Source organism: Cricetulus griseus, chromosome 2, assembly GCF_003668045.3.
Source record: "Cricetulus griseus strain 17A/GY chromosome 2, alternate assembly CriGri-PICRH-1.0, whole genome shotgun sequence".
Classification (NCBI taxonomy): Eukaryota; Metazoa; Chordata; class Mammalia; order Rodentia; family Cricetidae; genus Cricetulus; species Cricetulus griseus.
The window spans coordinates 264,353,597-264,376,665 of NC_048595.1; the positions used below are offsets into that span (position 1 = coordinate 264,353,597).

Sequence of the window (23,069 nt, forward strand, 5' to 3'; positions counted from 1 at the left end):
GGTTAAGGACTGATGGCTTTTCTGAGCTGTGGTGGCAGTTTGCAGTTATAGAGGAGATTGCCTATGGTTCTCATGGGATGCACACTCATGTGCACTTCTATGGATGAAGTATCATGATATCTGCACCTTACTTCCCAATAGTTCATCAAAACAAATATGCCCACAAGTAGACACGCATGTGCACACATGTAGGAATGCACACACACATAGAGCAATAAAAACTGAGAAGCAATTTGACTAAGGCCCTATTTCCATGAAAGTCTAAGATGCTCGCAGAGGTCCGTGGAGAAGGTGGCTGGAAGACAGGGGATTAGTTGAGGTTCTCTGTAACAACTTCCCCCGCCCCTCGAATGCTCCAGGCACCCAGGAGGGGTGCTTACTGTTTAGAAAGGGTGAAACAGCCTCTCCAACTGGGTCAGTAAGTAAGGATCTCCCTAAAATAAGCCCTGGTCAGGTAGGCCTGGGTTCCATAGAGAGCAAGTGGAGTAGGCCATAGAGAGCAAGCCCACGAGCTTCATTCCTTAGGGTCTCTGCCTCCAGGTTCTGCCTCGGCTTCCTTTGATGAGATAATTTGTAAGCTAAATAAGCCCTTTCTTCCCTAAAGAGTGTTTTATCATAGCAACACAAAGCAAACCAGAACAACTGCGGACAAGGAGAAAAATCCTACCAACTTCCAAAAAAGAAAAACAGGAATCAAGAGTCAAATCATTTACTCCATACACACCTTTTCTATGGGAAAAATGCTCCACCCAAAGCAGAGTCAATGTGACAGAGAAGGGCATGGGATGCAGGACACAGGACATAGTCCCCATAAAGGGAGGCGGTGCCTCCTTGTATGTTGGTGAAGGGTGATGAGAGCAGTACCAGGTACCCAGAGCAAGTGAGGGGACAGGACATCTGGAGAGCTCTCCCAATGAGATGACTTGATAGAATTTCCATGTCCCCAAACATAAAAAATGTGGGGACAGTTTGAGGTTGAAATAGAGCTAATATGAAACTTAAAGCATAAGATAGTTGTTATCAAGAAGGAAACACAAATTGATACAGGCAAGATGAAGCGAGCATCATTAGTCCTTATTAACTCAAGGGTCAGCTGTGAATGGGGTTGTTTCATCATCATCCAAGAAATCTGCTCTAAGCGAGTCCCGCAGTGCATCTATGTGGGGACAGTAGAAGAGGGAGCATGTCTGATGAATGACGGGGACAGCACAAATAAAACGAGTCTTGAGAAGTCATACATACAAGCGGCAGACAAGGCGACCAGTCTAGAAAGTGCCAGAAGAAACCCACGGGGGGGGGAGGGGGGGTAAGGACAATAAAGAAGAGGGGAATAAAAAGTCACTATTTGTAGTGATTTTTGTTTGGTTGGGTTTTTTGGTAATAAATCTCCATCTCTCTCTCTGTTAATATATATGTGTGTATATATATATTTATATGCATAATTTACATCTTAAAGTATATGCATGTATGTGTATATATATGTGTGTATGAATATATAAAGTATGCATATTTAATATATGATATATAATTTTGTTATAATTAAGACAAAAATAATATATAACTTTTTAAACAACAAACATGAAATACTGTTTAGTAAATTGCTTTAATTCTTTATTATAAAACTATAAGTAAGCTACAGAGGTATTTCACTAGCTATTAAGCATTATATTTAAAAATGAAAAGGCTTTGGCTCTGATATTATTACTACTCTTGGGCCTACATGATAATATCCTTAGCAATAGGAGTGCTGACTCCTAGTATTTGGGGCCAAATTCATGTCATCACACGGGTGGTGACAGAAAGTACTCACCAGCTCGAGTGGACTGAGACGGGTGCCAGAGATGGGCCTGGAATCGCTTAACTCAAAGCTGGATGCATGGAGGCTAGTGGGAGAGATGGTGTAAAGGGTTAGTTTCTGAAGGGCTTCTGTTTCTAGTGTATGCTAGTAAACTTGAGCTAAAAAACAAGTAAGGTGATTTAAACAGGTTCTGACACACATTTTTTTTTTTTTTCGAGACAGTTTCTCTGTGTAGCTTTGGAGCCTATCCTGGCACTCGCTCTGGAGACCAGGCTGGCCTCGAACTCACAGAGATCCGCCTGCCTCTGCCTCTGGGATTAAAGGCGTGTGCCACCAACGCCCAGCTAACACACACAAAATTGTTAAGTTCTACCACTCACAACTGTTAACGATTTTCCTATTACTTTCAGGAAGACTAAAAATACTGAATAATGAGCTGGACATGGTGGCACATGTCTGTAACCCTGCATGGAGGCAGGATAATGAGCTCAAGACTAGCCTGAATTATATGACAAGACATGGTCTCCCATGAATTTTTAAATGATAAAAACAAGAGGGACAGCAATTCAGCTTTGTTTGTAGAGTGCTTAGGTGGAAGAGTGCTCAGGCTGTACAGTGCTCAGGCTGTAGAGTGCTCAGGCTGTAGAGTGCTCAGGCTGATAAAGAGTGCTCAGGCTGTAGAAAGAGTGCTCAGGCTGATAAAGAGTGCTCAGGCTGTAGAGTGCTCAGGCTGTAGAGTGCTCAGGCTGTAGAGTGCTCAGGCTGTAGAGTGCTCAGGCTGTAGAGTGCTCAGGCTGTACAGTGCTGGTCTAGCATGCATACAGCCTTGGGTTCAGTCTCCAGCACTGCCTAAAACAAAATGTACGGCAGACACTTGTAATCCCAGCACTCAGAAGGTTGAGACAGGAAGATCAGTACTTCAGTCATTCTTAACTACAAAGTAAGTTGTAAGCCAGCCTTATCCAAGTAATAAGAAGAATTAAAAGATGAAATATATAAAAAAGCTTTTTGTCATAACTTTATGAGCTTGCTATGACAATTACTGTTAACTATTTCATTTCAAACTGAGTTTCTTTACCCAGTGTCTAGAATTATCTTGAGGAATCTTGGTCAAAAGTCAAACTTAAAAAAATTGAATAAAAAAAATCAATTAATATAATCCCCCACACTAACAAGTTGTAGAAAAATCATATGATTCTATCAATAAACACACACATACAGGCACATACACATGCATGCACATACATACACACATGCATACACACACACACACACACACACACACACACACACACACACACACACGGAATACTGCAAACATCACACAACTCACACCATGCTCTGTGAGAGGACCCTGAAGTTTTACCACTAAGATCAAGGGAAGGCAAGGGCTCCTCCAGTCACAGCTGCTGTTCAGCAGTGTCCTGGAAGTCAGCTAATTCAGAGACTTGGGGAAAGGAAATAAAAGGCATATAGATAGGGAATGAAGAAACAAAATAACTTTGTTTGCAGAGCATTATCTTCTCTGCAGGAAAGACTACAGAACTGACAAAATCCAAACCCTCTGCAATGAGTAATTGATTATAGCAGGATACAAAATTAACAAAGTCAGTTTCCCTACATGGATAGACAGGTAGAAACTGAGATGGAAATGCAATACAATAACTGAAGAGCTTGGTTGTAAATCTACTAAAACATGCATGATCTGTGAGAAAAATGGAAACTCAATGAAAGTAGCCAAAGAAGCGCTACCTGGGGAGACAGACCATTTTCATGGATAGAACACATAATATCATTACATTGTTAGTTTTTCTATTGCAACATTATTTATAATAAAGTTTTTTAAGGTCTTGTTTCCAACTTACACTATAGATTCAATTCAATCTTAAAGTTCCAGCAAGTTATTTTGTATCAACAAATTGAACCTGAAGTGTATATGCAGGCGAAAGACCCGGAATGTGTGATATCTTGCTTGTACAAATAAAGCCTGTCTGAAGGTCAGAGAATGGAGCTAGCCACTAGCTAACCATAGAGATCTGGAGGTCTGTACAGACAGACAGGAAGTGAGACAGCTGGGCAGAAACAGCAGCACACTACAGACTGAGTTGTTTACTCTCAGGATCCGAGGGCCCACTGGAAGCTGCGGCTTGCTACTGTTGCCCAGCATTCTAAGAGTGCACTCACTGCATTGGCTAGCTCAGAGAATACCAGAATCCAAAGCCTAGTTTCTCCTGAGTACCCAGTACTTCTACAACATCATAAAGTGAAACTGTAGACATTAAACCATTGAAAGTCAGTAACTTTGTGCAGTGCAGAAAGAAAGATAATCTTTCCAATACACACACACACACACACACACACACACACACACACACACACACACACACTCGAGCACGAGAGAGAGAGAGAGAGAGAGAGAGAGAGAGAGAGAGAGAGAGAGAGAGAGAGAGAGAGAGAAATGGGAAGGCAGACATCACACCCATGTCAAAAACAAGCTCAAATTCAATTTCAGACCCAAATGCAAGACTCAAACCTATAAAACCTCTACAAGATGGCATGGGAGAAAGTCAATATGAACTTGGATAAGGATAAGACTTTTATACACAGCAGTGACACCATGCTCCAGGACAGAAAGCTGATCAGCTAAACTATACTAAAATTAAAAACATCTGCTCCATAGAAGACATTCAAGAAAGTAAAAAGTCCAAGTCTGGTAGGGGAAAAAAAAGGCTTGGATAAGATAAAAGATTGCTTTCCAAGCTACTCAAAAAATTCTTAAATCTCAACAAGAACACAAACAACCCAATTTAGAAACTGGGCCACAGACTTGAACAGATGCCTGACCAAAGAAGATACACAGATGGCGAGCCCTCGCATGAAAAGATGCTCTGCATCGCGTCACCGGGGAAGATGCAAATCACACAAGATACAGCTACACACCTACCGAAGAGGCGGGGTCCAGATCGTGGGATGCAGCCGCCTGGCAATGCTCACTTAATGCTCATGGAAATGCACAGTGGGGAGCCACTGTGGAAGGTGGGCTGGTGCTTTCTAATAAGACCAAACATATTCTCACCATCTGCCCTTGCCATGGGGTCCTTGGCAGTTACCCAAAGAATCTGAGAACTTGTACCTTCCAAAAGCATTCGTGTGGAGGGTTAGAGCATTGATGGACATGGAATGTGGAAACAGAAGTAACTCAAGTGTGCGACTAGGGTGCAATCAGATGATGTAACTCCTAGGCGCTAAAAAGAAAGGAGCGACCAAGCCACAAAAAAAAAGCATCGGAGAAGCCTAAATTCGAATTCTTCAGTGAAAGCAGCCAATTAGAAAGGGCATGGTGCCGGCTATATGACATCCTGGGAAATGCAGCACTTTAGAGACAGTAAAATGATCAATGATTGGCAGGTGTTGGGGAGGGAAGGGGGAAGGATAGATGGAGAGAATGTAATCTGGTGACTTAAATGTTTGTGGCAGTACCTGAAAGAGGAGGGAGGCCTGTTTTCTGGGGCTCTTGACGAGGCAGGCCCAAACAGCTTCCTCTGGTCTTCCCGGGGTGTAAATGGTCTTTGGGTTCTCACTGCTCTTAAGGCATTCCGTGCTTCACTTATGATTTCCGCACTGGTCTTCTGCTTGGACACTGAAGGTCGATGAAAGTGATCCAGCTTTTCTAACTTTTGATCATTGGATGACAGCATCTTTCCTTTCAAATTAAAATGGTCTTCAGAGACACACCCTGAAAATATAGGATACAAGAAACACAAGCTATTTTTTACCTAGTTTTTAGAAAGAAACACACCCATCCATATACTAAACTATTTCTCTATACACACCTGAAAAGAAACACAAACAGGAGCTGGGGAGGTCTCTTGGTGAATTAAGTGCTGGCTGTGCAAGCATGGGGAACCAAGTTCTTATCCCTAGACCCATTACAAAAGCTGGGAATGCAGCATGTGCCTGTTGCCCCAGTGCTGGAAGGCAGAGGCCAGCCAATGCCAGGGGCTCTCTGGCCAGCCAAACTTGCCCAAATAGCAATCTCTATATTCACTGAGAGACCCTATCTTAAAAAGTAAGGTGCAGAAATGATTGAAGAAGACATCTTCATGTCAACTCCCTGGCTACCACATGCCCTGAACAACAGTGTACCCACACATACATGTGCATACATGCATATAACACACACATACACACACACACACCACACACACACACCACACACACACACACACACACACACACACACACACACACACACACACACACACGGACCAAAGCCAGGGCCTACTGCTGCCAGGCAAATGTTCCTCTACTGAGTCCCAGGCCCAGCCCTTCCCCAGCCCTGCCCCAGCCCAGCCCAGCCCAGCCCCACCCTGCCCCAGCCCCACCCCTCATCTTATATCCATAAACCTACCCAAAAGCACTGGGAGTTCTGTTAAAAGTTTTAACTCAGCATTTCCTCCCCCCCCCCACACACATTCCCTATACAAAGGGCTTACATAGGTTAAATTGGAGCCTGATGGGGCATCCTTCCAAACTGCATTTGTTTTTCCAACAAACCCCCAAGAATGGCTGGCTCATTTCCATATGGTCCATTTTATTTTTGAATGAATCAATTCAAATCATCTTCAATTAAGATATTGTCCTTGGTGGATAAATACCAAATATTAATATCTAGTATTCTTTCCCCCAGCCTTTCAAAGCCATAAAGCCTTTGACAGGGCCATGCAGCAGGGGCCAGGAGACAGCAGATCCTTCTCAAACACAAACGTGACCCACAGTGACTAGCCTAAGCCGACAATGGTCCAGTGTGGCCCACAGAAACCAACTTAACCCAACAATGGTTCAGCATGGCCCACAGAGATCAAACTAACCTGACAATGATTCAGATTTTTTAAAATGTATTCTAAATAGTATATGGTATCAAGGTATTCATTATTTTAATAAAATATCTAATCCTAAAAAAAATTTTAAAGACTAACCCCAATCCTAAAAAATAAAAAAACCCAACCCTACAAAAATATACTTCCAGAGCCAGAAGCCTATACATTATTCAGGCATCTCAGCATTCCAACTTTATAATGGCTTCTACTAAAAAGAAAATGTTTTGTGACCAATTCGAGGAAACAGAAAAGATACTGTTTCCATAAGCAAGTGATTCCTTAGACAGAAATTTGCCACATTATGACCCTTTCCATTGAGCTTTTACTTGGCAGCAGACAGGAACATTCAGTTGGCTCTACTGGGCTCCACCCACAAGTTTCTGAAAATACAAACAATGTCATTCTTCACATACTAAACACCAGGTGCTTTTCACAAAAGCAGCATCACTGCCTGAACAACTCTTCTTTAGGAAGCTTATTATTCAGGATTTGAGGTTAAATGAGGACTCCATATATATGATACACACACACAACATACATACAACTATCCAAAGCTATAGCAGACCTAAAACATGCTACTTTTAACACTTCTGACAAGCTTAGATTATCAATGACTTTCAATGATATTTGTTTCAAAATACATAAAATGCTTTAGGTACACATACATCTGTATACATTTATTTATATTTCATGTATAGTAAAATACACATGTATATTTTGGTACATAAGTTCAACCTCACAAGTGGTCATGGCAGGTGTGCTGGCTTGATTTTGAAGGATTCTTCGACAGGCTTGGGGTGTAGTACAATGGTGGGATGTGCACTTAGACTGTGAAGGATCCCAATTCTGACCCCCAACACCCACAAAAGGAAACAAAAAGCCATGGTGATCTGAAATCATGTGACTTAGAAGTTTCTATACAGTAAGGAGGTTTCCTTCCAGACACTAAATCATGTTGCCTACACCTCTGGCCTCCCACAGCATTGACAAGTCTAATAAAGGTTCAACAGAGTAATCCGGAAAGTAATAAAGGCTTCTTGTTCCTGACCCACAGTCCTCTCCGGCTAGCTTTCAGTTTGCATCAAAAAGTATACAGAGCAATGGAGCAAGAACTCGGGCAGTTTCCTAAGCATTCTGTAAAATATTTAGATCTACAGGTAATTAGACTGACCAAATATCTGGGAAAAACATAGGTAAAGAGGTTTTAAAAAGTTTAGGGCATGGAGTGGTGGTTCGGCAGTTAAGAGCACCAGCTGCTCTTCAGAAAACCTGGGTTTGGTTCCCAACAACCACATGGTGGATGGCAGCTGTCTGCAACTCTAGTCCCAGGGTATCAAAGGCCATCTTCTGTCCTCCTTAGGTACTGCATGCAGTGGACAGATACACATGCAGGCAAAATGTCCATGTACATGAAAATAACAATTTTTAAAACCTGTATAAATGTTCACAACGTTCTCTGTCTCCCCCCAAGTGTCGATTTGTTGTTGAGTAAGAATGGGTACAATAATATGACCTGTACCGTTTCTCTCTGGTTATTATATTAATGTTAACATAGTATTAGCTAAATCAAACTTAGGAATGTTAACTAGTGTGAATAAACTGGAGACAATTGTGGTTCTTTTGGCAAAGAGAATGTTTTATGTTTTGCAGTAGTTATGTTATTATCAGTTAAGTTGTAAGTTATCAGTGGGTTTAGTCAACTTGAAAAATAATTACTAAGAGTGTGAGCATCTATTTACAATAAAGCATGCCAGAACCATAACACAATCATATGATAGAAATCTTAATTTTATAAAGCCTTCCTGACAATGGGAGCAGGTCCACTCTACTAGAGATGATCAGTTGGCACAAAGCAGTAAGTTTCCTACAGGCAAAGGCCTCCACCTATATCTCTGGGAACATAGAGAATAATAAGACTGTCTTTGTGCCGACCAAACTGGATCACTGATGTTAGTGAAGCATTTACTTCAATACCAAACAATGTGCTAAGTCCTCTTGAGTACATCATCTCAGCAAATCTTGTGACAATTCTATGAGGTAGACAAACTCAAAGCAACAGTGAAAGGGAAGCATTGCTATATGCTCAGGACTGTTGGACAAGCTTTTTTAGACTTAGATGGGTGGTTGGAGGCCATGTTTGGAGACTGTGGGTTGCAATGCTTCCCTAGTAGTATAAAAACACTCCAACATTTTCCCGACAAGGGATCACTTCTCAGTGTGCACAGCTGAGTGTCAGCCTTACTTGTAACAAATGATTTCAATCTAAAGAAGAAATCGAGGGGGCAATGATTACCCAACAGGTTAGGAGAAAGCAGGCTTATGGAGATGGCAGTGCTTGAGCTAGGTTCTGGAAAAAGGGCTGACTTTGAGCATGTGACAGTAGCCCCAGAGGAGAGAGTCATGAGTAAGCCAAGAAAGCTCCACAGCATGTGTGGCCCAGCAGCACTCCAAGCATGAAGTCTAGATGGGGACCGCCGGGAGAGCAACATGGCAGGGAGAAACAAAACACAAGCTGACACACAGATTGAAGATCTTGAAGGCTGATGTGACTTGACAAAGGTGGAGAAAGAAGGAGAGAGAGGAAAGGTGACAAAATCCGGCAGTTCTTATGTAACTACTCCTCCCACTCTACCTGAGAATCACTTCCTTAAGAACTCTTCCTGGGCAAGCCTTTCCCACACTTTAGACTGAGTTAGTGGCCTTTGTACAGACTCCATGAGCTCCCCAACTGGTTTCTTTTCTGTCTTACACATTTCCACAATGATAGAACTAACTGTTCATCATCTGGCATTGTTCCCTACCCTGGGACTCTGAATCCCAACCCTCCATAGCAACACAACTGAAGGCAATACACACTTGAGTGCAAAAATCCCTGATGAAGACTACATGGTTTCTTTAATGGGATATATCCGCTGTGGTAGATTATAAAGGTATATTGAACTTCATGTTGGCCTCTGATTTGTGATGCTCTGAAATACAGCTCTGTCTCTCTTTTCAGTTGCCCAAAAGTGTGGGACTGGACAAATGCTGTGTGATCCATGAGCCCTGTGTGTGAGTCTGAGATTCGGGAGTGACAGAGACAGCACGGCGAGGGAAGAGGTGACAACAGCAACGGGAACAGAAGGAATGGGCATGTGAGAAGTCAGGAAAAACCCAAAATCAGACCCACAGGGGTCAGAGAGAGGCCAGGAGCCCTTCCAGGAGAAGAGAAGAGGGAAGCTATACTCTGTCTTGCATCACACTGTCTTCAGTCTGTGGTGTCCAACGGAACAACAAGAGGGCAAGCATCATCTGCAGGGGGAAACTGGGTGTTGTGGTTGTTTTAATGTGTATGGGTATTTTGCCTGTGAATATGTCAATGCACCCCCATGCCTGCAGTGCCTGCAGAAGCCAGAAGACAACATTGGAATCCCTGGGACTGGATTTACAAGTGGTTCTGAGCCACCATGCTGGGAACCAAACCCTGGTCCTCAGGAAGAGCAAGCTGTACTCTTAACCACTGAGCCATCTCTCTAGCCCCATGTGTTAATTTTTAAAACAAAATATTTCTTATTGATGTGAAAGAAATTCATAGTCATTATTTACATAATTTTATACCTAATTATAAAAACTTACTCAACATGGCAGCAATTCCAGTCCCAAAGGATCTGACGCCCTCTTCTGGCCTCAGAGGTCACTGCATGCACATTGTGCCCATCCATCCACACAGGCAAACAGTCATACACATAAAACAAGAATAAATAAGTCTTTAAAAATACTCTATCTCAAAAATGTGGTACATTTACACAATGGAGTACTACTCAGCAGAAAAAAAACAACAATGGAATCTTGAAATTTGCAAGAAAATGGATGGAACTTGAAGAAACCATTCTGAGTGAGGTAACCCAATCACAAAAAGACAAACATGGTATGTACTCACTCATGTATGGATTTTAGACATACAGTAAGGGACTACCAGCCTACAATCCACACTGCCTGAGAAACTAGCAAACAAGGAAGACCCTAAAAGAGATAAACTTTGTCCCCTGGAGAAGGGGAAAGGGTCACCTTCCCCTGAGCAAATTGAGAGCATGGGAAGAGGGGGGAGGAAGTTATGAGAGTGAGAAGAGAAGAGGAAGGATGCAGAGGTCATGAGGAAGCAGAAATTTTGAGTCAGGTGTAGATTAGAAGAAAGGACATATGATAGGTAGGATTTTAGTTGGGGGGTGGTAGAGGAGGAAGGGAGGGAGAAGGGAATTGGGATCGATTCAATCTTGTTTGTAATTCAAATATATATAGATATAGATATAGATATAGATACAGATATAGATATAGATATAGATGTAGATGTAGATATAGATATCTCACCCCTGGGAGCCTGGTGGACCCTGACCCTGACACTTCAGGAATCCCAGTGGATGATTCAGATATGTCATCAAGGATGGGGGCCTCTGCTGAACCCCCAAAACCTTAGAGGTGCATCTCAGTCCTATTCAGCCCACTGCAGGGGTTGTCTTGAGTCCTAGAGCTGTGTTTGTTGGCTCTTCTCAGTGCCCCACAGTGCTGGCCTCTCCCTGGTGGTCACTGAAGCAGCCACCAGAGGGACTGAGGCCCTGCCCTCAGGGAAGGCCATGGCCTTCAGAACCCTCTTTACCTCACTGTGTCCTCTCCCACTGTCCTCTGAGCCCCATGTGTGTGAACAAACCCTAAGGGTCTCAGGGGAGGGGTCTCTTTTCTCAGTCTGGTGCCAAGTGAGGCCTTTTCTGAATAAACTCTTTAGACTTTGAAAAAAAATACTCTACCTTTACTTTTGCTATTAATAGCACCTGAACAAGATCTTTCTTGCTAAGGATAGTATCATCCTATCAACATTGCCAAAATCTGTGTTTGTGGGTGCACACTCTTTCTCCAGCAAATTAAACACTCAGTACCCTTTCCACAACTGAATTACTGTGGTGTTAATATGAGCATCCAAAAGGACAAGAAACATGCTTAGGTGTCTGTAACAAGAAAAATAAAAGAACTGGAGACTGATATTAGGGTTCAAGCTTCAAGCTGAAGATCAGAGAAGCAAAGCAGCACGCCACTAGCTCTTACTCTACCTCAGACTGAAAGACGATCCTGGCTCCACCAAACCTCACACTCGGGAGAATCCTGGGAGTTCAATGTCTTCTTCCTATCCTCAGTGTGGCTGGAGAGTGAATACCAACTCTGACTAAGACCTGGCTCCTGTCATATACACCTCCCTAATGCTGGGATCAAAGGTGTGAGCTCTGTTACTCTTCACTCTTGTGTAGGCCATGGTGGCCTTGACCTAACAGATGCATCTACCTCTTAATCCTGAGTCCTGGGATTAAAGGTGTGTACCACCACTGCCTGATCTCTATAACTTGAGGCTGACTTTGCTTTCCGAATCTTCAGGCAAGCTTTAATAAATCATACTATGTCACCACAGATGTCAAAGCAAGTGCTGAAGTCCTCTGATGACCCACAGCTCTGTGACCCTGGGCAGGATATTGAACATTGCTATACTTGTGTCCTCTCCTGTAAAAACAGGGATAGTGATTGCCCTTTAAAGCAGTTTTTAGCATTGCATGAAATGTCCCATATGCTGTAGCCAGGGCTTAGCCCTTGGAAACATTAAGAACTACTGTTCAAGTGCTATGTGATAAAAAGAAGCAAGAAAAATTCTTATGAATGAAAATATACACTAATAAGAGAAATCACAAAATAAAATGACATTTGTTCAGTGTTTTCATGTATATCATAAATTTAAATTTTCAAGTGGAGAGTGCTGTCCTTGATGAAAACAGGTTTTTATTAATGGCTTTACTGGATGTAAGGTATACCAAATCAACACCAACCGTGAGTTAGACCCTTGGAGAGACACAAAATGGGATACAAATAGTGTGACTTGCTTTTATACCAAGTTAAAAGATTTGAAGTTGGGATGGGATGTAAGAACCCACCGTAATACTCATGGCATGGGTCATAAGAGGCATTCTGTACACATATGATGTAATTAATATTGTTTCACTTTATTGAGGACGTATCTGTTACCTACAAAAGTCCAAGTTTGCTCTTTGTGACCTTGGCTAGGTCGCCTGCCTACACAAAACCCCTTAATCTACCACTCTCTCATTCAACCAGTTATTAAATACCTGACGACTGACTAAACTCTCAGTATTACAGAATCTGACACCTGTATGGACCTGAGAGTATGCAGCAGCACCACGCGACCTATCGGGGAGCAGAAAAGAGAACAACAGCAAGAGGGGTCCCTGGTGAACCTGCGGGGGCTCCTCACCTCCCGCGTGCACAGCGGCTCTTTCACTCTGGGCAAAGCCCGCTGCTCCTCCACTGGTCCAGGTTGGGGCCGAGCGCCGAAGCATCCTCACTTTACCCTCCCGCCCTCCAGCTCCCTTGCTTTGCCAGGCTGGCTAGCGTCTCCATGGTAACCGTACACAAACCACCTTCTGCTGCAGTCGGGGTGGTCAGCTTGTAGATCCCGGGGGCCGCGGAGCGATGCGGGATGCGCTGGAGTAGGTCCTGACAAGGGGACTCTGGGCTCGATTCAAAGCACCTGTGACGAGCGCGGGAAGCACAGACACCGGCGGAGATCAGCTTGTCCTCCCGCATCAGCAAGGCAGCGGCGACAGAGAGGCAGGGCGCAGAGGGGAGGGGCGGCCTGCTCCACTCTCCCATCACCGAGCCTGCGCCAATCCCGCTGCGCATGCGTAGCAGTGCCGAGGCGTGGCTAAGGCTGGTGCCTGAGTGCTGGCGGGAGGATACCAACAGGGAAAAGGCGACGGTAGTTGGAGAGGAGTCTTCTTTTACATTAACAATGTATTCAACCATGTTTGCTTCTCCGCGTGAGATCTCCGAGCCTCCATTAAGCAGAGCAACAATTTAATATTGGGAGAAAGAGTCTGTTTCTGATTGTGGATGTCAGCATCCACCTGGAACCAGTTCCTTAACCTCTGCTCGCTCTTATACATAAGGGAGGGGGGTGTTATCCTATGTGTGTCTAGCTGAATCCTGGTGTGTGACAAAATAAACATAAAGAGATGTAGCAATGAATGCTAACCTGTTGGACATTTTCAACGCTGTGCATTTGTGCGGCACTCAACAGTTTATAGAACAAGCTCACAACTGAGAAACCAGGGACCCGCGGTCAGATCCGGTGAGTGCCAGAGCGATTAAAGTCTAGGGTTGCCAGGGCCAATCACTACAGCCCAGACCCAAAAGGGGGAGGGGAAAAAGAGTCCCATGTTTCTAGTTCAGATTCTGTTTGCTCCTATACTGGATCATTAGGTGATACTTGTGAAATACAAGCGAGGCATAAGCTCTAGGTTTACACAATGATTTTTATATATATAGGGATTTTCAGAGTAAGTTGTCAACACTGGGAAAATGTCATATCCCGCGGTGCCAAATGTCTTGTAAAGAATGACTAAATTGCATTTATATTGAACACATATTGTGTTTGATGAGAAATGACATGTAGAACTAAAGAAAGAAAAAGTTTTCCAAGTGCTTAACGACAGTGAAAACTCAGTAGCTGATTAAGTTTAGGACCCGAAATGAAATATTCATGTTCTTTGGGTTTGAAATCCCCAACAGCGACTCAGCAGGGTCTGTCCTATGAAGTCCCATTTAGTAGTCTCCAGACTCAGTTGTGCAAAAGGACATTGCCTTTTGCACAGAAAGCCTTAACTACTGTTTTGATCTCACAGTTTGTGAGATGTGATAAAATGGAACTCCCTTTGGTTTTCTAGATGGCCTTTTAAAAATACAATGCTATTTATCTGACCCTAGGTGGAGAGTTAGGTAGAGTTTTCTCATTTTTTTCTGCTGTTAAATGACTGATAATCTGATATTAACTCAACCTCAACATCTTTCTAAATGATGTTGGGTGAAAAACATCAAATTCACTTTTCATCTACTTAACCCTCACCCCAGATTTGGGGTCTACAGGGGAACCTTCCCAAAAGTTGAAGTAAGCCGACTACAAAATTACCAACTCCAAGCAGGGCAGTGGTGGTGGGTCTCAGCACTCAGGAGGCAGAGGCAGGCATATCTCTGTGAATTTGAGGTCAGCCTGGTCTACAGAGTTAGTTCCAGGATAGCCAAGGCTACACAGAGAAATCCTATCTCAAAAACAAAACCAAACAAAATTATCATCTCCATTGAACCATCAGCTTAAAAACATGTAAACCATACCTGGCTCAGGTCTGTAATCCCAGTGTTTGGGAAGTTTGGGCAGGAGGAGTACCCCAAGCTCAAGACTAGCTTGGGCTACAGAGTGAGACCTTTTCTCAAAAGACAAAACAAATAAACCAACAAAAATGAATTGGTTATATTAACAATTGTTAGCTATAGCCTTATGTCCAGGATGTTGGTCCAAACTAGACCTTGTAGGCATACCATTAAAAATATGAAGCAGTCAACTCAATAGGCCAGATGTCAGTCAAGCAAGTCAGAATAACTGAAAAGAATGACAAAGACAGAATTGTAGGGAACAATTACTTGAAGAAATGATGCCATATAGCTTACCTTACTTACCAAACAGTGTATGGGAAAATATTTAGGCTACCACAGCAGAGGCCTGTGTGACTGACATGGCTGCCCCTCCCGGTATCTGGTGGCTGTTTAACAGAATTCTACACAGATGACTTTTGTAAAAAGGATGGCTTCAAAGCTATAAATACATTTTATAGACACTTTATATGACATTTATACAGTACTTCATAGTTTCCAAGTTGATTTCCTTTGGACCATTCTATTCTGTTGTCTTATTCAGAGTTTACAATAATCCTGAAAGGCTAATCCAAGGATTATTATTTGACTTTGAAATTGAAGGTTCAGAAGGGAATCTGTTCACAAGTATACAGTCAGTAGAAGGTCATGTGAGCTAGGGTTCCTGGTTTCAAAGTCCAGCCATCTTGCCATGGTACAGATACAAATGTAGTCTTGCAGGCTAAGGTCTCCCTCCACAGTAATGAGAGGTGCTCCCTACATAGCTGTGGTGTGCTCTAAGCATCAAGAGTAACTTCAGAATCTTCACGTGAAAATGTTCCACTGAACTTCTGAATTTTTGAGTTAACAAGGAAACCATATAAATGGTAAATTATCACTGTAATATTGTGAACTCTGATATAAAAATGAAAGTAGGGCTAGAGAGATGGCTCAGCAGTTAAGAATGCTTGCTACTCTTACAAATTATCAGAGTTTGGTTCCCAACACCCACATAGAGTGGCACACAACCACGTGTAACTCCGGCTTCAGGGAGCATGCATGTGAGTTTGTGCACATTCACACACACACACACACACACACACACACAAAACAAAAGAATATAAACTTTTAGGTGGTTTTTATTTGCAGACACTTGTGGGATATTCGTATACTGTATAAAAATGTATTGTGATCTGTGTAATAAAAAGCTGATCAGTCAATAGCTAGAAAGAGGTTATGTGGGACTTCCAGGGACAAGAGGACTCTGGGAAGAAGGGCAGAGTCACTAGCCAGAGAGGAAACAGTAGGTATAAAATGAAAGAAAGTTAACACCACGTGATAGAACATAGGTTAATATAAATGGGTTAATTTAAGAACTAGTTATGAACAAACTTAAACTATAGGCCAAGTTTTCATAATTAACAATAAGTCTCCATGTTGTTATTTGGGAACTGGCTGGTGGGACAGAAAAAGAATCGCTGCATATGGAGCCCAATGAGGGGCTCAAATATCTACATAGGGCCTGAGAAAGCCATTTCTTAGGTAGGCTCAGTGTACAGACACTTGACCTACAGAGGTGTGGCTCTTTTAAGAGGCTCTGGTGTGCAGCTGAGGACTTGACCAGGTGGCAATGGATACAAATGCAGGTGAACACTGGTTCCCAGAGCTGGGGTGGCTCCCGGGCCAGTACCTGCTGAGATGAGGCTAGACTCTCACAGAACTGAGGAGGATGGAGCCAGCCACCAGCACCACTATGCTCTCTGCTATGGTAGCCTAGCCAGTTAAATTTTGTCTCACATGGTCAGAAAACACTGCAGTCACTTAGTAAAGCCAGGTCCAGATACAGAAAACCTCTAAATAGGTACAGTATGTTTAAAAATGTGCTTAGATTCTGAAGAAAGAAAAGAAAATGAGTATAGGCAGTCATAGAAAAATAAGTAGTTTAAAAATAATAAAGTGAAATCTTTAAAGAAAGTAAAGTAATATAAAGAACAACCCATGTAAAGATGGAAAACTCACATGGAGTCTGGATCCTGTACAGTACTTGGTTGACTTTGAATTGTTTAAATGCTAATACACAAAAACACAACAGCTACAAAGAGACGTTGGATAGTAGAAAAAACTCCTAAATTAAACCAACCTATATATTTTAAGAATGTCTTAACTTCAAAATAGAAGTCAAAAACTACATTATCTTGGGGAAGGGGTTATGCCTTTGTTTTCACAGGAAACAAAAAGTTATTGTTCTCTTCAAAATTAATAAATATAAGATTTGATTGGGGAAGAGCTGAAAATCTGTCTAGAGACACTAATAGATCTTAAAGCTTATATTTTACACCACACATACCTTGTACCTAATACCTATTTCTTATTTTTTCTTTTTGGTTTTTGGAGACAGAGTTCTCTGTGTAGCTTTGGAGCCTGTTCTGGAAATTGCTCTGGAGACCAAACTGGTCTTGAACTCACAGAGATCCATCTGCCTCTGCCTCCCGAGTGCTGGGATTAAAGGTGTATGCTACCGCTGTCCAACTTTCAACTTTGCTATCAGTATCAATTTCTTATTTTGACTTATCTGTTAGGAATATCCTTGAAAAGACACAAATTAAACAGTTCATTAACATTCAAGTTCCTTCGTCACCATATTTTTTTTTCTTTGGTTTTTCGAGACAAGGTTTCTCTGTGTAGCTTTGGAGCCTATCCTGGCACTCGCTCTGGAGACCAGGCTGTCCTCGAACTCACAAAGATCCTCCTGCCTCTGCCTCCTGAGTGCTGGGATTAAAGGCATGTGCCACCAACATCCGGCCCCTCACCATAATTTTATGCCTATGACAGAGATGTGACTTTTAGGAAAGAAATGCTTCTGCCAACTTAAGATCCTAACACTCACGTCAAGATGTTCAGTCATTTAATTATATTATCACACAATCCCTGTAAAGAATTAGTCAAACTGGTAGCCCGTGCAATCCTTGCATACAAATTCAAACTCACAAATGCACTTAAATGTAATTTGATAGAACTTTACAATGCCATGAAAATTGACTATGTTCATGAAACTTGATGGACATAAAACTATGGCTGACTGAAGGCATCAGCTCAAAAAGTTATAGGACAAACCTCTATTCAATGGGACTCAGCAGTTGCCTGTGCATGCAAGGATTTCTTCACTTTTCCACACTTTTCCTATGCCACATTGCCCCTGCCAGCCTCGACCACATGCCTGCAGAGCTCAATTGACAATGATATGCATGAGGAAGGGCCCATTCAATTACCATGTGAGTACAAAGAGATGTAACTACTTAGTGTGCCGGTGGGGGGGGGCGGGGAAGGGGGTCCTATTGCCCAGGGAGTCAGTGGGAGAGCGTAGTCCTCCAGCCCCTCCAGCAGGACTCCTCTTTTTCTGTGCCTGCTGCAGTGCCTCAGCCAGGTTAAAAGAAGTCTTTGAAGACAAGCAGGAAACAGCTGTCTGTCCAACTTCCCCGGTGAGACATGACTGCCAATGACTGGGTCTTTTCAAAGTGTTCACCGGCAAATAACACACAGTTCTACCCAATGAAGCCTAAAAGCCAAACCCATGATGTAGTAATTTGTTTAGCAAAAATCAGTGCAATTCCTGTAGCTCAGAGATCAACACCAATCAGTCACAGCTCTCCACATGGTCACAGATGGCTGTGGCATGACTGAGCTGCGCATTCCAACCTACAGTGTCCAGAATCAGGAACAGGAAGCAGATGGACCCTCTTCATCTGCCTCAGTACGATAGGAAGGGAAACATATCCCAGGGAGCTGAAGGAGCACTTATTAGGCCCAAGACCCTGAATTCAGTCTTCAGTCTCTAGCACACACACACACACACACACACACACACACACACACACACGCACACACAACACACCTTCCTAGAATCTCCCCTCAGCAGTATTCTTCTTTCATCCTCATTGGCCAGAGCCATGTCACATGCCCACATGCCAGCCCCTGGTACACATGAATGAGACTTCTATTTATGTGACAGGTTTTAATCACTCACTATCTTTCCAACACTGTGACAAATAACCAAGACAATCAACTTGGAGGGAAAAGTTTGTTTTGACTTCTAGTTTATGTGATTTCAGGCCATGATCTCTTCATCCTGCTGCTTTGGGCTTGTAGAGTACATCATAGAAAAGGAGGTCTGTTCACCCCATGATGGCCAGGGGCCAGAGAGACAAGGAGATGGAAAGTCATGGCAGAGGAGGCCTATTCACCTCATGGTGGCCTAGAAGCAAAGGGGAACAGGATGAAGAGAGGGTTCTGATATCCCTTTCAATATAGTATAGTCCCCTACTAATGTAACTTACCTCCACTAGGCCCCACTTCCTTCCAATATCAGCACAGACCCTTGGGGAACATTCAAGATTCAAACTATGGCAGTCAAAGTCCTTAGTTTTTGCTCATTTGTGTTTTTCTTGAGACAGTCTCATGTAGCCCAGGTTGGCTCTGAACTATGTAGCCAAGGATGACCTTGAACTCCTGATCCTCCTGCCTCCAACTCCCTAGTACTGGGCTAACAGGCATGTGCCACATGCTTTTATGCATTGGGGACAGGCCCCAGGGCTTCTTGCATGCAAGGCTAGAATTCTGCCTGCTGAGCATTACTCCAGCCCCAGCCCTGGGTTTTGAGGGAAGAGGCAAGCCATACCCTGGTGATACTCCAATTTAGTTGCTGGGAAGGGTGAAGGCACAGGATGGGAGGGGCCCATGGCTTTTCTCTGGAGCTGCTGAGGAAACAACCTGCAAGGAGAGCCCTAGGCTCCCTCAACTTTTAGAGCAGAGCTGTTGAGAGCATCATTAGTTGCCAGAGCAGAGGGAGTAGAGAGGGACTCAGTTTTGCAGGGTTCAGAGATGAGGACCCATTTTAGGGTTGTGGTACAATCCTTGGTATCCTATCCCAGCCCTCTCTTTCCTTGGCCCACTCCAAGACCATCCTGTGCCCAGCTCCCCACACTTTTCTACAGAGTGTTTGGTGTTGGCCTGTGACCACCCAATCAAATCTCTGACTCATTGTCCCCATAGTCGGCTTGACAGCCTGTATTTCCATCTTATTATAATAACAAATGCTTCTTGGGGACTTGTATGCAATAGGCCACATGGTAAGGCATTTGCTTACTTTGAATCAGTAACTTTCCCAACCCTAAACTACTATTACTGTCATTTAACATGCCTGGAAACAGATTTAGTTTCTTCATTTGTTGGCCACACAGGTGGTAAAAGTAACAGACCCAGGGCACAAATGTCACCCAAAGGAGGCCACTGCCATTCCCTATGCCCTCCCACCTCCCCGACTTTGTGCCATGGTTTTAGATGACCCCACACCCAGGAAAAGCAGGGTGTTGGCTTATCATTGGTCATTTGGTAGGGTTGCAGGAAGGAACTTACCCCAACTAGCCTGCTGAAGAGGGAGAAGAGCCGTGCCATCCATGTTCCATCCTGCCTCCTATTTGCCACCGCAGGAGCTCCCTGTTGATCCACCCACACCTGCTTGTAGTGGCTTCCTGTGTTGAGAGAACAGAAAGCATGAGGGTGAGGGGGTCTGGCAACAGCAGAAGAAAATCTGAAAGGATAAGCCACTGGGCTAGGTTGGAAGAAGTAAAGGGAGAAGTGGTGGCCTGGAGGCTGGAGGATGCTATGCAAGGATACAGAGCTGAGTTGACAAGGGAAGTCCAGGTGTGGTCAGTGGAAGGCAGAAGAGGCAGGAGACCCTGTGCAGTGTAGACGGCACCAGTGTGCAGAATGATCTGTGGGAACTACCTTCTAGCACCTGACAGTATGCAGGAAGCTTTGGCTCCTGGGCTTGAGGTTGCAGAGGAGATGTGCCCATCAGTACTCTTGGGTGAAGACAGTCATATATTGTCCCCAGAAGGAACTCCCTGAGCAGTCTGGCACCCACAATTTAGAGAGTACCGAGGAGGACACTTTGCCTCTCTTTGGCACGCTCATATTCACTGTGTTTTTTCTAATAAACAGAAGTACTTATGTATCGTTGAATCACTAGCCCAGTGTCCTAGTATGTTTCAACTGTCAAATTGACACAACCAGGAGTTAAGAGGGACCCTCAATGGAGAGTGAGCTTGATCAGATTAGCTTGTGGGTGTGTCTGTGGGATATTTTCTTGATAGCTGATTGATATGGGAGATCATGACCTACTGTGTGGGTCATGTCCACCCTGAGCAGGTGGCCCTGGATTGTAGGAGAAAGCAAGGCAGTAAACAGTGCTCCTCCATGGTTTCTGCTTCAGTTCCTGCTCAGATCCCTGCCCTGACTTCCCTTGGTGATGGAGTGTTGCCTAGACATGTGAGCCTGATAAACGGTAGCCTCCCCAAATTGTTTGGCTCATAGTGTTTATCACAGTGACAGGAAAGCAAACTAGGATGTCCAAGAATGTCTCAGCAATGTGGCAAGAAGGAGCTTTAAATCAAGGAAAGGCAGGTTTATTTAACAGTTATCACTAGACATTGTAGTCCAGCTGGAGGTTTAGGCAAGCTTAGCAGATCCCAGATGGGGTTGGCTGGGTCTTGGCTTCTGCTTGTAAGCTCTCTAAGATGTAAAGCTACTAAACACATCTTCCGTGGCATAAGAGCCATGTGATATATTATTTGAAGGAAAAGTATTAGCTAACTAGGGCATGGTATCACCTACAAGAAGACAGAGAATAGCCACCAATAGCAAACCCTCTTCATCAGCACTATGATTTGTAGAGGACCTTTTCTTCAGCAGAGTGCAAAACAGCTCATGCTCCACAGAACTGAACACACACTTCATGTGCATGAAACAGAGAAAGCCCAGATCACTTTCTCTGGTGAATCGATGTGCTGGCTGTGAGAGTGCGTCAGAGCTCTGTGGGCTTTTACCGTCAGGAAAGTAGACAAATGGCAGATGGGGCCTCTTGGGACCTCCGTCTATTATTTCTTACAACTGCACTGGAGTCTACAGCGATCTCAAAATACAAAGTTTAAAATAAGCCAGTCTCACTTCCCATGTCATCTCTGCGAGGCTCCTGACTGCAAAGTTGTGATGCAAACACAGCGGAAACATCACAAAAAGAAACAGGACGCCTATTCACGATGTGGTGTGAAGAAAACAATTTCTCTCTGAGAACTGCAAAGGGGAAGTGAATTTCAGCACAGATAGTCATTCAGGGAGAGGATGCTTTCTAGGCACCCTCCTCGCTCGCTTGCTCGCTAGCTCTCACACACAAACATACACACACACGCACACACACACCACACACACACATACACGAACATGTGCACACACACGAACACCACATGCACACACACATACACACACGTGCGTGCATGCACACGCACACAACACACACGCACATACACACACACACACACACACACACACACACACACGTGCACACACACACCACACCCGCACATACACACATGGGCACACACACACACACAACACACGCACACACACGCACATGTACATACACACACGCGCGCACACGCACGCTTGGAGGTTGCTAAGATGAATAGTGTTTCTGTCAATGTTTTTATTGGAGCATGGAAGGAAACAGAAAGCTGTCTCTGATTTTGAGAGCTCAAATTCAAACTTTGAAAAGGACCTCTTGGTGTAGTTGGTTCAGGAATGGAGCCCCCTGACTCCTTCGGGATCCTGTCTGGCTCTGTTCATGGGCTGCAGCTCCCTATACCCTGTCATTGAGCCTCCTTTCCCAGACCTCTAATTAAGTGGAACAGCCAGGTTCCTGCTAGACCCTTTGTCCATCACATCACATGCCACCTCTCAGTTTGGCCAGCATCCAATATAAAAGCTGGCCAGACTTGAAGCTAAGTGGCTTATGCTCTTAGGAAGCTTGATTGCATCTTAGACCAGCTGGGCTCCTGCAGCAGTTCCAGACAGCAGCTGCTGCAGGTCCACCTTGACTGAGGCCATGGTCAGCAATAGCAAAGATGCTGAGTGGGACAGTGCCCTGATGGAGGACCTTCCCAGAAGGCCATGTTCTGTCACCAAATGGGGTGTGATGGTACACACCTGTAACCCTATCATTTAGGAAGTGCAGACAAGAGTGTCATTTAAGGTCATACTCCTTATAAAACATGAAGCTATCCCAAGAAAACAATAAACAAACAAGCCTTTCACTGAGAGGAAGGATAAATGGCTCTGTG

The 23,069-nt window shown here is 43.8% G+C and overlaps 1 protein-coding gene and 1 long non-coding RNA gene across 4 annotated transcripts in view; both read right to left on the reverse strand.

Annotated features, from left to right (window-relative positions):
• The window catches only part of Armc2 (armadillo repeat containing 2), a 110,465-nt gene extending 97,096 nt beyond the window's left edge, over nt 1-13,369 (reverse strand). The window contains exons 1-3 of one of the 2 annotated variants that reach the window (XM_027402226.2): nt 13,131-13,369; nt 5,279-5,534; nt 1,811-1,883 (exon numbers count right to left, since the gene is read on the reverse strand). In XM_027402226.2, the coding sequence (XP_027258027.2) occupies nt 1,811-1,883; nt 5,279-5,534; nt 13,131-13,362 (561 nt within the window). In that variant the 5' untranslated portion in view covers nt 13,363-13,369. Of the gene's footprint in view, nt 1-1,810; nt 1,884-5,278; nt 5,535-12,964 lie in introns of both variants that reach the window. The other variant, XM_027402228.2, reaches the window with a different exon arrangement.
• A 5,538-nt stretch (nt 13,370-18,907) lies between these two features.
• The window catches only part of LOC103161354, a 37,048-nt gene continuing 32,886 nt past the window's right edge, over nt 18,908-23,069 (reverse strand). For both annotated transcript variants that reach the window (XR_003482723.2, XR_004768454.1), the window contains 2 exons: nt 20,308-20,423; nt 18,908-19,147 (listed from right to left, as the gene is read on the reverse strand). This is a non-coding gene — a long non-coding RNA (uncharacterized LOC103161354). The remainder of the gene's footprint in view (nt 19,148-20,307; nt 20,424-23,069) is intronic.